This window comes from Danio rerio, chromosome 4 (assembly GCF_049306965.1).
Source record: "Danio rerio strain Tuebingen ecotype United States chromosome 4, GRCz12tu, whole genome shotgun sequence".
NCBI lineage: Eukaryota > Metazoa > Chordata > Actinopteri > Cypriniformes > Danionidae > Danio > Danio rerio.
Window position 1 is genome coordinate 40614883 of NC_133179.1, and position 13571 is coordinate 40628453.

Genomic DNA, 13571 nt, shown 5'->3' on the forward strand with positions numbered 1-13571 from the left:
TGAGGCTAAGGCGTTCTACTGCAGCACAGATACGCATTCGAAAAGCATACAATATTCAAAAACAAAGTGCCAACCTAAAACAAGATTGCAGTCAAAATGACCACCTCAGACAAGTGTGAGCAATGTTTCAGTCTCTGTTATACGTCGGCAAATATGCCACACAGTGCAGACGCTCATACTACAGAAAAGGAAGTTACCTGACTGAGAAAGGTATAAATAGAAATCGGAGCCTGCTCCAAACGACCTGGTCAGCCCCAAGTGGGCTGTAAAAACCTCCTGGAGTTTTCATTCATTTAATGTCTGGTACAAGACACTGCGTCCAACCAGTTATGTTTGAATGTCAAACCTACCCCAATCCTTAAACCAACCTCACAGTTTCCTGCTGTGTTTTATCAACCTCCCAACCTACCCCAACTCTTAACCCAACCTCACAGTAACAAACCTCCATGTGGGTTTCATTGATTCAATGTCTCGTACATGGCACAGAATACAACCTATCGCAGTTTATTAAAATCACACCTACCCCAGCCCTAGGCCCAACCACACGGTAACCTGCTGTGTTTTATTCAATTTTACTCCTACCCCAACCCTAAACACAACCTCAGAGTAAGCAGTTTATATATTTTTTTTTATTTTTATGACTGTCTACTACAGCTACATCAATCGCAAACCCAGCCTACGTGCGGTATAAGTGCCTACCACTTAGAGGTCATCCAGCCGACTTGCAGTGTAATCTCCTCCACTTGTAGGTCTCTGAGCTGCAGCAACACCTAAGGGCTCTGACACACAGACACAAAAGAAACCATTGCTTTTAACCTACTCTTGGAGAGGAGTCTCCGACCCTGGATCTCAGGTCTTCTATAGCGGGACTGTCAGGAATCCTGTAAGAGCATCCCATCCACACAACCTCTTGCCATAAAAACAAAGCAGAATGTGTGGTGAAGGAACTCCGGGTTGACAAGAGCCTTGTCCTTGCTTCAAGCAAAGTGCTAACAAGGTGCTGAACAGAGTGACGGTGGCACAAAGGTTATGACTACGGATCAGAAGATTCTCGGTTACGGAAACCAAGAAACTGTGTATGAGAGAGTGCGTAAGTGTATGAGTGGCACTTGTGCAAGCGGAGCAGGGACGTGCCAGCGATCAGAATGAACTGGAGTTTGTGCCAAGACTGGCTTTCGAGAGTGGCAGTTCCCATATGGTCTAGCGGTTAGGATTCCTGGTTTTCACCCAGGCGGCCCGGGTTCGACTCCCGGTATGGGAAGGCTTGAGTGCTTTTGCTTCTGTCCTTTCTGGCCAGCGGTCGGACTGCAGCTACCTTATAGGATGTGGTTGTGAAACTGCCCTGTAAGCCTTCGATAGCTCAGTTGGTAGAGCGGAGGACTGTAGGTGGGATGATGGCAATCCTTAGGTCGCTGGTTCGACTCCGGCTCGAAGGACATCTTTTGCGCTCAGAGCCGCTTTCTTGCCTTCGCCAAGTGAGTTAACCACTCCTCAAAGTTCAGCATGGAGGTGAAAAGGAAGTTCCCTGACCGGGAATCGAACCCGGGCCGCGGCGGTGAGAGCGCCGAATCCTAACCACTAGACCACCAGGGAAGGTCTGCGTAAAGGTTGGCCTCAAGTCTAGCTGTGGGCCTCCACCCAGGTGTGCTGCAGCTGCTCTGACAAAAATAACTAACGTTTGCAACCTCCTCCTGGAGAAGAGAAAGTCTCAGAGCCTGGATCACAGTTCTTCTTGGGAGGGACTGTCACATGCTCGGTGTTAGAGCATCCTATCGACACCACAACTTGCCATGACAACAAAGCACAGCATGCGTTTTAGGAACTCCATGTTCACCGAGCCATGTCCTCTTTCCAAGCAGCATGCTAATGAGCACAGCTGACGCGGACTGGGCCAGGGGCGCAATGGATAACGCGTCTGACTACGGATCAGAAGATTCTAGGTTCGACTCCTGGCTGGCCCATCCAGGATTTTTTTGCGTTGCTCTCAGTGCAGTGCGGTCGCGATTTGCCCCTGCCTGAGTTGTTCGGTTCTACTCTGGAGTGAATCGAGTTTCTGGGGCCGCCAGCACAGACCCTGTGGGGTGCTCTCCTGGGTTCAAAGGCTGCCCCAACTGCTCTAATGTCTTGGTCCCGTACATCCCTCAGGACTTCCAGAAGAAACCAGTACAGCCACTCTCCTGGGAAGACGGCAGTGACAGCTTGTAGACCAAAATGTTTGCTGTGAGGCTAAGGCGTTCTACTGCAGCACAGATACGCATTCGAAAAGCATACAATATTCAAAAACAAAGTGCCAACCTAAAACAAGATTGCAGTCAAAATGACCACCTCAGACAAGTGTGAGCAATGTTTCAGTCTCTGTTATATGTCGGCAAATATGCCACACAGTGCAGACTGGGCCAGTGGCGCATACTGTCACCTGTAAGTTGTGGTTATTCTTGGTTACACCGGCCAATCACGTTCTGAGTTGGAACCAAGATTTTTTTAAATTCTTGGTCATGCTGGCCAATCACGTCCCGAGCTGGAACCAACCTAGGATTCACCCTATTCTTTGTTACGGCAGCCAATCATGTTCCGAGTTACAATGAACGCTATGGCCAATCAGAGCCCTTATACCATTCAAGATTTGTACTGTAATAACAGATTTCGTTGCAGATTAATTCGGACAACAATTGCAAACTAAGTATTTTTATAACAAGTTGGTTTAAATGAATAACCATTACAGTAACGTTGAATACTACAATGTTAAAAATTGTCCCGTTAAAAAACAGTAAAATACTGCCAGCTGCAGTTGCCAGCAATGTACTGTTATTTTACAGTATGTTGCTGTAAAAATACATGGACTACATTGATTTACACAATACTCAAGTGAACTCATTTTGCTCACTGAAAGCAACTGCCTCAACTTGGTCAACTGCTGAATGAGTTTATGAGGTAATGTGCTATATATGCTTAGAAGCATACTTATAATGATAACTTATTTTAGTTAATTAGAAAAGTTTGGTTTAACGGTAATGTCTTATTTTTCACATCAGCACACATACATGTAAACCTGGAATCACCAGAGAGATTCTGACTGCATCAGCAACTAAACGGCCGCTATCTTTAAATAGAGAAACATGCAGAATAACATCAGCAGTTCATTGTTCATCTTTAACTCATACACTGGCTCTACTCTCCTCCACAACGGTGACAGAGAGAAGAAATTAGCTTCAGGTCTTACAGTAAAATACTGTTTTTTCCTTGATTTAACAGTAATCTACTGGCAGCTGTGGTTGCCAGCAATCTACTGTTTTTTTACAGTCTATTTCCGTAGTTTAAATTAACAGTATATTACTGTTAAAATACATTTTACACTGTGTTTTTACCTCTCACACCTTTAACCCTTTAAACCCCAGAGCATATACTTCAGTTTTAATTGAAGTGTCCACACTACTGAGTGTTCAAGAAACATGTAGCAAAGCTGAAGTAAATTCATTAATTAACTGACTAATTAAATGATAATGGAAGATTAACAATGAATAAATGAAGAAATACTGAAGGGAAAAAACAAGAACAGAACATACAAAACTTTAGTCACAGCTTTATAATGAAATAACCTGAAGAACAACAAATGATTAAATCATTTAAATGATCAGCGGATGATTAAACAACTCTACAAACATCATCACCAGCTACACTTATTACTTAATACATGTATTTTTGTATAACATCTACTAAAGTTCTTCTTGAGAAAAAGTTAAAGTTTTATGTCACCATCATGGAGAACAGAGTTTGCTTTAGTTGGGCTCTTAGCCCTGTCATATTTAACATTTATATATCTTGGCTGCTGCAATTGTTAAGAACTTTGTTTAAAAAGCTCATTTGTTGTGGCAAGCCAGCCAAAAACCTAAATAAGATCTGGTGATGTTCATGTTGCTGTTAAATGGCAGAGTCTGTTCTCATTTCGTAAAATAAAATTTACTGCTCCTATTCAATGTTTAATCTATTGTTTTACATTATATGTCTATATATGGTAATGATTTCTGGAAGTTTTTAAGAATATCTTGGACAATAACACTGCTCTATGGTGTAAATCGCACTCAAAGAGACATCAATAATCAGCATATGAACCTCAATAATGGTGAAAACAAATTTAACAAAATTTAACAAAATTAACAGTTTAACTCACAAACAGGCAACTGAAAGTCTAAACATAAACAACAGCAGAATAAAACACAAATAAAGAAAACTGTTAGACCATTATACAACATTTATTTATACCGCAATGCATGCTGGGATATTTGTACAGTGCCACTCCCAGCATGCATTGCAGCATGAAACATTTGAGATGTTAACATTGTTGAGATACAAGGTCAGATTCATGAGGTCTGAGTGTGTATTTGTCATAACTGAACTGTTTTTGTATGTTATTTCTTAACTGTTAAGTAATTACGGAGGTATCTTTTCTGTTTCCACTTCTCATTAATTAAATTAATACCTGCAACTAAGCATAAAATCTATTGAATGTGGCCCTTCTTCCAGATTTATACCAAAACATTTATCAGAACTAATTTCAGACAAATAGATTTCTCTATTTATTGACTTCCCAACTTTATTGCTATAGTACAAACATTTTGTAAACTCTATATTCAAGCAGATGGAAAGTCTTCTTAAATAAGTTCAAGGGTGAAGAGATTAACTAAATCAGCCCCTCACTCCATTACGGTGACACAAAAAACACCTTAATTTCTGTTGGATCTCAATGAGAATAGTATGGAAGTCAAATCAGTCAGTAATAAGTGTGTCTGCTGTTGTTTGTGGAGTTGTTTAATGATCCTCTGCTGAGACTGAAGCTGTTTTATTTTATTTAATGCTGTAACTCAAGTCACTGTTTGTATTTCTTGTTTATTTTCTTCAGTAATTGTAATTATTAACAGCAGGTGTTCATCAGTGTCTGAATTCACTCATTAGTGTTCATTAAAACTGTCAGGTGAACTATATTAGTTAACTAGTGTATGAAATAGTGAACAAGGACACAAAGCGTGATTTCAAACACAGACTTCAAAACATCGAATCTGAACTCTGTTAGCTCACAGTTTTCTGCAGTTGGTTACTTTCTCGAAAACAAAAATGTTACCCAGAAAGCACTGTTTTTAACAGAATATTACTGTTTTAGTGAAAAAACATTATTTTACCGTAGAATCTGACCGTTTTTTAACAGCAATTTTTTACAGTGCAGTATTCACTCTATATTTACTTTTTCTTGATTTAAACTGTCCTTTAATTCCTTTCTAACCTCTACTTCTTTATGTGCGTTTGCTTTTTGTATTGATTTACTCATTTTAATCGTATACTTTTTAATTTCATATTTTGTGTTATCCCACCATATTCTTTTATCTTCATGATACATCTCATTTTGTATTTCAGTATTTATCAAGTCCACTATTGGCTTTCTATAAGGTTCTCCTTTTAAAATTTCTGTATTTAAAATCCATATCCCTTTTCCTCTTTCGTTTTCATTAAAATCAATCTTCATTAATAAAAACTTGTGGTCGCTTAGCGCTGTTTCTTTAAAATAAACACTCTATAAAATCACCCAGTTTTTCCTTGCATAAAATAAAATCAATCCTACTTTGCTTTAAGTTACCAGCTACTAACTGTCTTCTTGAATATTCTTTTTCCTTCATTCCTTACTCTCCATATGTCCACTTTTGTGTGCTCTGCCATTAGTTTCTGCAACTCTTTTCTCCCAGTGTCCTTCCTTAAAACCATGCCATCCGCTAAATCAATTCTATTAAAAACTGTGTTAAAATCTCCAATTAAAATAGTTTCTCCCCATAAAATCATTAGATCATTTATTCTGTTAAAAAAGTCCTTCTTTTCTTTTTCTGCTACTGGAGCATGAATGTTACATAATGTTGTATTATTTTCTCTCATTCTAATAGCAAGCCATTTTCCCTCTTTATCATTGTATATTTCTTTTTGGGGGGGGGGCGCAGATCTGCAGAGTGGATGCGCGTGTACTGATCAGCTGTGTTGTCGCGTGCGTACTGATCAGCTGTGTTGTCGCACGCGTACTCAAGAGCGATGTTATCGCGTGCCTACTGAAGGGCGGGGGCACTTTTGATCATTTTGGAGGGCACTTTCTATCCAAGACTAAAAAGGGCATGTGCACTGCACAGGTTGAGCCCTATGTGTGCACGTGCCTGGTCAGGCCCGTTGAGGGGTGTCAGGGGTGGAGTGAGCGCAGATCTGAGTAGGGGCGAGAGGTGTGTGCGATGTATTTAACGACTGGTTTGCAAGAAATTATCATTCATTTGCGGGCATTTGGGAGTCTCTGTGCACTTGCGGGATACTCCTAGTCTTAGCAACTGGATGAATGTAAAGGAGGATTAAGCAAAATTGTTTCTACTCTATAATTAATGTTCTCAACTCACAGCAATAAAACTTTACAATGAGTGCAACAGTTTGTATTCTATAGTTTATTATTATAATTTTTCATTTTCCATATCTGCAATTCCTGTATTTTGGCATTTTTTTGCAGTCCACTTAGAATCCAACATGGAAATCAATGTTTTCTTTATTGGCATTGATTGTTTTGAAATGTAAATGTCATTAACATGCCTGTGTTTTAATTTCTGTAATAAATATGGCTGTCAAGCCAGGATCTTAATGGTTTATTGTGGGTATGTTGTTTGCATGAAGAAATCTGTGTTACAAGTTAAACAAAAATTCTATTAAACAATTATATTTTGAATTTAAATAATTTTTTGTCTTGCGTTTACATTAATTTTACATTTAAACAGGCAAAATTACAAGTTTCAGTATTTTAAATGTGATTAATCGCTATAAATTTTTTTAAAAAGGTGCGATTAATTAGTTAATTTTTTTTAATCGATAGTCAGCACTAATATATACAGGGAAAGCTGCCCTCATATCGAACACACACTCACATATGCATAGGCTTATATTATTATTTTAAAAATTAACAGAAAAAAGGGCAATTTCTCTCCAGAAGGAAAAAAGGGCTCTTAATACAATGTGTGCCCCATTCCTATCTCTCCGCACCCCTCGTTGAGAACCAAGAGAATCGCTTTCGAGGTTAACTAGGCAGCCGCACACTTGACCCGTGTGCATAGAGTAGGTGAGATCAAAGTCCCTTTAAGATATTCTATAGTCTTTGCGTGAGCTGGGACGCGGGCAGTGGACCAAACCATTGTGAGGAAGGGAAGAGAGATCTCTCAGCTGTTTCTAAATGCATTTTTTTTTTGTGTTTTTATTTTTTAATTTGCTCCATCTTGCTTTTCTTCAAAGGACACAGATGTTTAATCAGCTGTTGTTCAGTGGTGAATTAGAAAACTTAACTATTAATATTAAGCATCACCACCGTCCACCCTACATCTACGCACCTGTATGAAGTAGTGTTCTAGGTTATAACGATGCGTAAAGAATGCTCCGGCTTCAATACAGTGCGTTACAGTACACGACTGCCCCCTACTGTTCATGTCTTTATTTGCTAGACCATCTTTCCGTGCTAACGCGCCATATGTCGTGGCCATGCGAGATCACTTTGTTTCATGCGCGTGTTAGTTCATGCCAGATCTGTATATACATTTACCTGATTTTATTTTTTTTTACTTTCTGTTGCCTTGTCACCTGCTAAAAAAGCGGGGGATAAACTTTTTAGATTATTTCCAGGCAGAAGTGATGCCTGTAACAGATGTAAGCAGTCACCTGCCGATTACCTTCACATGTTTTGGTCATGTTCAAAATTAACAACCTTTTGGTCTAATATTTTTACAATTCTTTCTCAAGCTCTTAATATAATCATCACTCCTGACCCTCTGACTGCCCTTTTTGGTTATCTTCCATCCCCAACTACACAAACATCACGCTGCGTCATTGCCTTTACCACCTTGCTCGCCAGGCGCGCAATTTTCCTCAAATGGAAACATGTGTCCCCTCCCTCATCAGAAAACTGGATTAAAGAGATTTTTAATGGCATCTATCTTGAGAAACTGAGACATTGTTTTAAAGGATCACTGAACTCCTTTAACAAAACATGGAGTCCCATGCTGTCAGTCATTGAGAACCTTAACATTTCAGGAACTGCTGACTAGAATTTCGAAAGGGAGAAAGAGAGACTTCTAGTTTCTATTTTACATTTTCATCCTCTGTATTTACCCATATATTTATTGTTATTTATTTTATTTATAATTTTTTTTCTAATGTTATTATTTATTTGTTTATATGTTTATTATTTATTTATCAGTGTCTTGATTCACCGTTACATACTTATTGAAGGCCTCAGAAAATAGGGAGGGGTGGGAGATGGGAGGGATGGTGCATAGAAGGGGGTAGAAAAATGTAAGGTTGTTTAAAGAGTTCTACAGATTTCTTGTTTTTATTGCTATGTATTTCATGTCATCTCTTTGCTGATAGGACTTCTATTTTTCATATACATTTGCAAGTTTGTATAATATCTGGAAAAAATGCAATAAAAATATTGGAAATAAAAAAGCGGGGGATGTAGCTTCTTGTGTGTCAAGTGATGTAACGGAAGTGGGTGGAGCTAGAGGGGAACGTCGGTGGTGGGAGCGACAGAACAGAAAAGCTTGTTACTGCTGAAGAACGTAATAAAAATAAGCTAGAAGCTATTACTTGTGTGTGTGTGTGTGTGTGTGTGTGTGTGTGTGTGTGTGTGTGTGTGTGTGTGATCATCTAACATCTACACAAGCCATCCAACTTCCCCTTCCACCACTACAATGTCTATCCATCCATCCATTTATTCATTTTATTTTGTAAATGTGCTATTTTTCAGGCTGATCTCAAAAATACAGTAATTTTTACTGACAGAATTTTAGGTGCAGCCTAGGACTGTCTCTGCCATTTGCAGATAACGTTGTCTTTTTGGCTTCATAGGACATGGAGTAAGTGGGACGGTTTGCTGCTGAGTGTGACATGGCAGGGAAAGAAACAGCACCTCTAAGAAACCATTGTGCTTGACTGGAAAAAGGTGGCCATCTCCAGTTTGGAGGAGAGTCTTTACCCCAAATGGAGTTCAAGTATCAGGGTTTTCCATGAGGAATGGAATGTGAGATTTAAAGATGGATCAGTGCAGCGGCAGCAGTAATGCAGTTGATGTGGTTGTCTGTTGTGGTGAAGGATCTGAGACGAAAGGCAATGTTCCTTATTTACTGCTCATTCTAGGTTCCTACACTCACCTATGGTCATGACTGAAAAGAACAAGATCTTGGATACAACCGGCCACATTTTGCGAAGTGTTATGACCCGCTTGTTAGAGTCGCACCATAAGAGTGCCAACAAAATAGCCTGAATGCAAATTATTTATTATAAAAGTAACTCATAGAACAAACAATCAAAGCAACCAACAAATTTCTAGGGATAATAATGACGATAAAGAACTTAGGATAAAATCACAACACTTTAACTACATGACAAAAGTAATGCAAAACAAAACCATAAGGTTAAAGAGCCAATGAGATGGCAGGTCTTGACATGTGGACTCCTGAGTAGCCACAGTGTCCTGGGGTAGCTAGCACAACAACTTTTATATACCCATTGATGAGTAATGCAGGCATCCAATCAGAATTTACCACATGCTCTAATCTGGAGTCATCACAGTGTATAAATATTGTAAAACTTAATACCTGTCGCTCTGCCTAAATCCTAAAATATTCATCAAGTTTGTATTCGACTCAAAGTAAATGAAGTAAACTAGAAAAATCTAGAATCTAAAAGTAAAGAAACTTCACTAATAAAAGCTGCAACACAGGACAATTGAATGGGCTTTTAAAACTTGAGGCCCTGGTATACTGCAAACTAAGCGTCCTAGAGCTCCACCTTCTTTGATGTGCGGTGTCTTCCCAGTGATGTCTCTCATTCAGGGAGTCAGACAGTGAACATCTTCTAAAACAACACTAGCTACATGAATACACTGGAGAGAGTACAAATTTATCTGCACTGGTACAATCACTTGCAAAGAGATTTTAAGCTGCAGAGGAGCTGTTGGCCAGATGTTTATGACAGTTCTTCTCTCAGCCACCACCACGGTGTTTACGGTAAACGCGAGAAGCGCAACACATTTACAACCCCACCTACTGCAGTGTAGGAGTGTTGGAAAACAGTATACTGTCACTCAGCCTTTTCAAACATTATTCAGACATGAAACATCCAGTGCACAGAGAAAATTTTTGCTGCATTCATGTCATGTGTGTAACTTTTTTCCCTATGTGTTTCTTAAGCTGCGCCGAATGATTAAAACTCTGTAGACACTGATCAGATCTGTACGGTTTCTCTCCAGTGTGAATCCTGTTGTTTTCAGATGTGTTAACTGATTAAACCTCTTGTAAAAACACTTGTACGGTCTCTCCAGAGTAAATTGTCTGGTGCAGATTCAATTTTGGAGCTGTAATAAGCGCATATACTCTTTCACATCAGTGTGGATTTTCATGTGTTTATTAAGGTTTGCTGATCGGTTGAATCTCTTCCCACACTGAGTGCATGTGAACGGTTTCTCTCCAGTGTGGGTCTTACATAGTCAAGTGATGCAATTTCCAAGGTCAAAGTTCACCAAGCTTGAACCTTGCAAGGCAGTGAATTGCGAAACTTGACGCACAAACTTACGTTTCCAGTCTGACACATTTGCGTGCGTATGAATGAAAGTCTATGGAGAGAAAAGTCCGGTGTGACCACAGACCCCAATTTTATCCTCCTTACACTGGCTGCCTGTTAAGTTTTGTATTAAATTTAAAATATTAATTCTCACCTATCTAGCTCCTGTTTATCTTCTGTCTCGCTACAATCCAACTCGCTCTTTAAGATCTCGAAACTCCGGGCTTCTGGTAGTACCTAGAATAGCAAAGTTGAGTAAAGGAGGTCGAGCCTTCTCATTTATGGCTGCTAAACTCTGGAATAGCCTCCCTGATAACATCCGAGGCTCAGACACACTCTCTCAGTTCAAAACTAGATTAAAGACCTATCTGTTTAGTAAAGCATACACTCAATGCACCACTTAGCGGGTTTCCACACAAGTTTCTATATCTTGCTTATATACACTATGAACAGCAGCTACGCTAATTATTCTTTTTTTTTCTTCATTTCCACCTGGGGATAATCATCCCGAGGTCCTCAGATTATGCGGAGTCACTGATTGGATCCAAGACCAGCGACGAGATGATCCCAAGGTTTCCATATCCGGGACCAGGCCGTATCCTGAGCTGCTGCTGCGCTGGTGGTCGTGGGGAGTGGAGAACATGAGACTGATTCCAGTGATGCTCCAGGGACAGACGAGTCTTCGCTGAGGCCAGCTTCCAGCCTCCACTGCTGAGACTGCAGCTCTGCACAAGACTTTTGGCCAGCGAAGAAATGAAAATGGTCGTGCCCAACTGAGTCTGGTTTCTCTCAAGGTTTTTTTTCTTCACTTCTATCAGTAAAGTTTTTTTTTTCCCTCTCCGCTGTCGCCACTGGCTTGCATGGTTCAGGATCGGTAGAGCTATGCATCAATGGATTTGCTCTTCAGTGTTTGGACTCTCAGTAATGATTTAAACCACACTGAACTGAGCTGAACTGAACTTAAACACTAAAAACTGAACTACCCTGATCCAATTTATTATGACCATTTATGTGAAGCTGCTTTGACACAATCTACATTGTAAAAGCGCTATACAAATAAAGCTGAATTTAATTTAATTAAGAGCAAGTGAATGGTTTCTCTCCAGTGTGGATCCTCATGTGTTTATAAAGGGATGATGATTGGCGAAAACTCTTCCCACACTGAGTGCACGTTATTGGTTTCTCTCCAGTGTGGATCCTTATGTGTTTATTAAGTGATGATGCTTGGCGGAAACTCTTCCCACACTGAGTGCACGTAAATGGTTTCTCTCCAGTGTGGATCCTCATGTGTAGATTAAAGTTTGATGATTGGCTGAAACTCTTCCCACACTGAGTGCAAGTAAATGGTTTCTCTCCAGTGTGGGTCCTCATGTGTTTAGAAAGGGATGATGATTGGCGAAAACTCTTCCCACACAGAGTGCACGTTATTGGTTTCTCTCCAGTGTGGATCCTTATGTGTTGATCAAGGTTTGATGAGCGGTTGAAACTCTTCCCACACTGAGTGCAAGTAAATGGTTTCTCTCCAGTGTGGATCCTCATGTGGTGATCAAGGTTTGATGAGCGGTTGAAACTCCTCCCACACTGAGTGCAAGTAAATGGCTTCTCTCCAGTGTGGATCCTCATGTGTTGTTTAAGGTATGATGAGCAGTTAAAACTTATTCCACACTGAGTGCATGTGAATGGTTTCTTTCCAGTGTGGATCCTCATGTGTTTATTAAGTGATGATGTTTGGCGGAAACTCTTCCCACACTGAGTGCACGTTATTGGTTTCTCTCCAGTGTGGATCCTCATGTGTTTATTAAGTGATGATGCTTGGCGGAAACTCTTCCCACACTGAGTGCATGTGAATGGTTTCTCTCCAGTGTGGATCCTCATGTGTTTATAAAGGGATGATGATTGGTGAAAACTCTTCCCACACTGAGTGCACGTTATAAGTTTCTCTCCAGTGTGGATCCTCATGTGTAGATTAAAGTTTGATGATTGGCTGAAACTCTTCCCACACTGAGTGCATGTGAATGGTTTCTCTCCAGTGTGGATCCTCATGTGTTTATAAAGGGATGATGATTGGCGGAAACTCTTCCCACACTGAGTGCACGTTATTGGTTTCTCTCCAGTGTGGATCCTTATGTGTTGATTAAGGTGTGATGAGCGGTTGAAACTCTTCCCACACTGAGTGCAAGTAAATGGTTTCTCTCCAGTGTGGGTCCTCATGTGTTTATTAAGTGATGATGCTTGGCGGAAACTCTTCCCACACTGAGTGCACGTAAATGGTTTCTCTCCAGTGTGGGTCCTCATGTGTTTAGAAAGGGATGATGATTGGCGAAAACTCTTCCCACACAGAGTGCACGTTATTGGTTTCTCTCCAGTGTGGATCCTTATGTGTTGATCAAGGTTTGATGAGCGGTTGAAACTCTTCCCACACTGAGTGCAAGTAAATGGTTTCTCTCCAGTGTGGATCCTCATGTGTTGTTTAAGGTATGATGAGCAGTTAAAACTTATTCCACACTGAGTGCATGTGAATGGTTTCTCTCCAGTGTGGATCCTCATGTGTTTATTAAGTGATGATGCTTGGCGGAAACTCTTCCCACACTGAGTGCACATGAATGGTTTCTCTCCAGTGTGGATTATCATGTGAATCTTAAGTTTGCTTTTGCTTGCCAAAATCTTTCCACACTGAGTGCAGGTGAAACAATTCTTGTCTCTCCTTTTCAAAATACCATCAGTCTGTAAATGAGTTTTTTCCTCAATTTTGATATGATGTTCCTCCTCTTTCCTCTCATTCTCTTCAATTAGGTCTGAAATAAATAAATAACAGATTAATTTTCATTAAGTCTAAAAATCTCTCATCAAAAGCTGAAAAGTAAAAAGACACTGGAAACATTGGCTACACACACTTATTTTGATGCATGTTAAATGTAAAATAAAATCAGATCATATTTTGTTCAGTCATTAACCTG

At 40.0% G+C, this 13571-nt stretch overlaps 2 protein-coding genes and 4 non-coding genes across 6 annotated transcripts in view; 3 read left to right on the forward strand and 3 right to left on the reverse strand.

Annotated features, from left to right (window-relative positions):
* LOC110439461 (uncharacterized) overlaps positions 1–13571 on the reverse strand; it is a 1085403-nt gene that overhangs the window by 600062 nt on the left and 471770 nt on the right. The gene's annotated exons all lie outside the window — the stretch shown is intronic.
* On the forward strand, positions 1190–1261 carry trnae-uuc (transfer RNA glutamic acid (anticodon UUC)). Its single transcript has one exon. It is a non-coding gene; the product is annotated as a tRNA-Glu (tRNA).
* On the forward strand, positions 1350–1436 carry trnay-gua (transfer RNA tyrosine (anticodon GUA)). The gene is given in 2 exon segments: positions 1350–1386; positions 1401–1436. It is a non-coding gene; the product is annotated as a tRNA-Tyr (tRNA).
* On the reverse strand, positions 1522–1593 carry trnae-cuc (transfer RNA glutamic acid (anticodon CUC)). The gene has a single exon. It is a non-coding gene; the product is annotated as a tRNA-Glu (tRNA).
* Positions 1889–1961, forward strand: trnar-acg (transfer RNA arginine (anticodon ACG)). Its single transcript has one exon. It is a non-coding gene; the product is annotated as a tRNA-Arg (tRNA).
* On the reverse strand, positions 9311–13380 carry LOC137490968 (uncharacterized). The gene has a single exon (XM_068219986.2). It carries the CDS (start codon positions 13243–13245, stop codon positions 11692–11694), a length of 1554 nt encoding a protein of 517 aa, XP_068076087.1. The 5' UTR covers positions 13246–13380; the 3' UTR covers positions 9311–11691.

Excerpts from the sequence above, each read along its gene's own strand:
- LOC137490968 (XM_068219986.2), bottom strand. The coding sequence starts at position 13,245 with ATGATAATCCACACTGGAGAGAAACCATTCATGTGCACTCAGTGTGGG.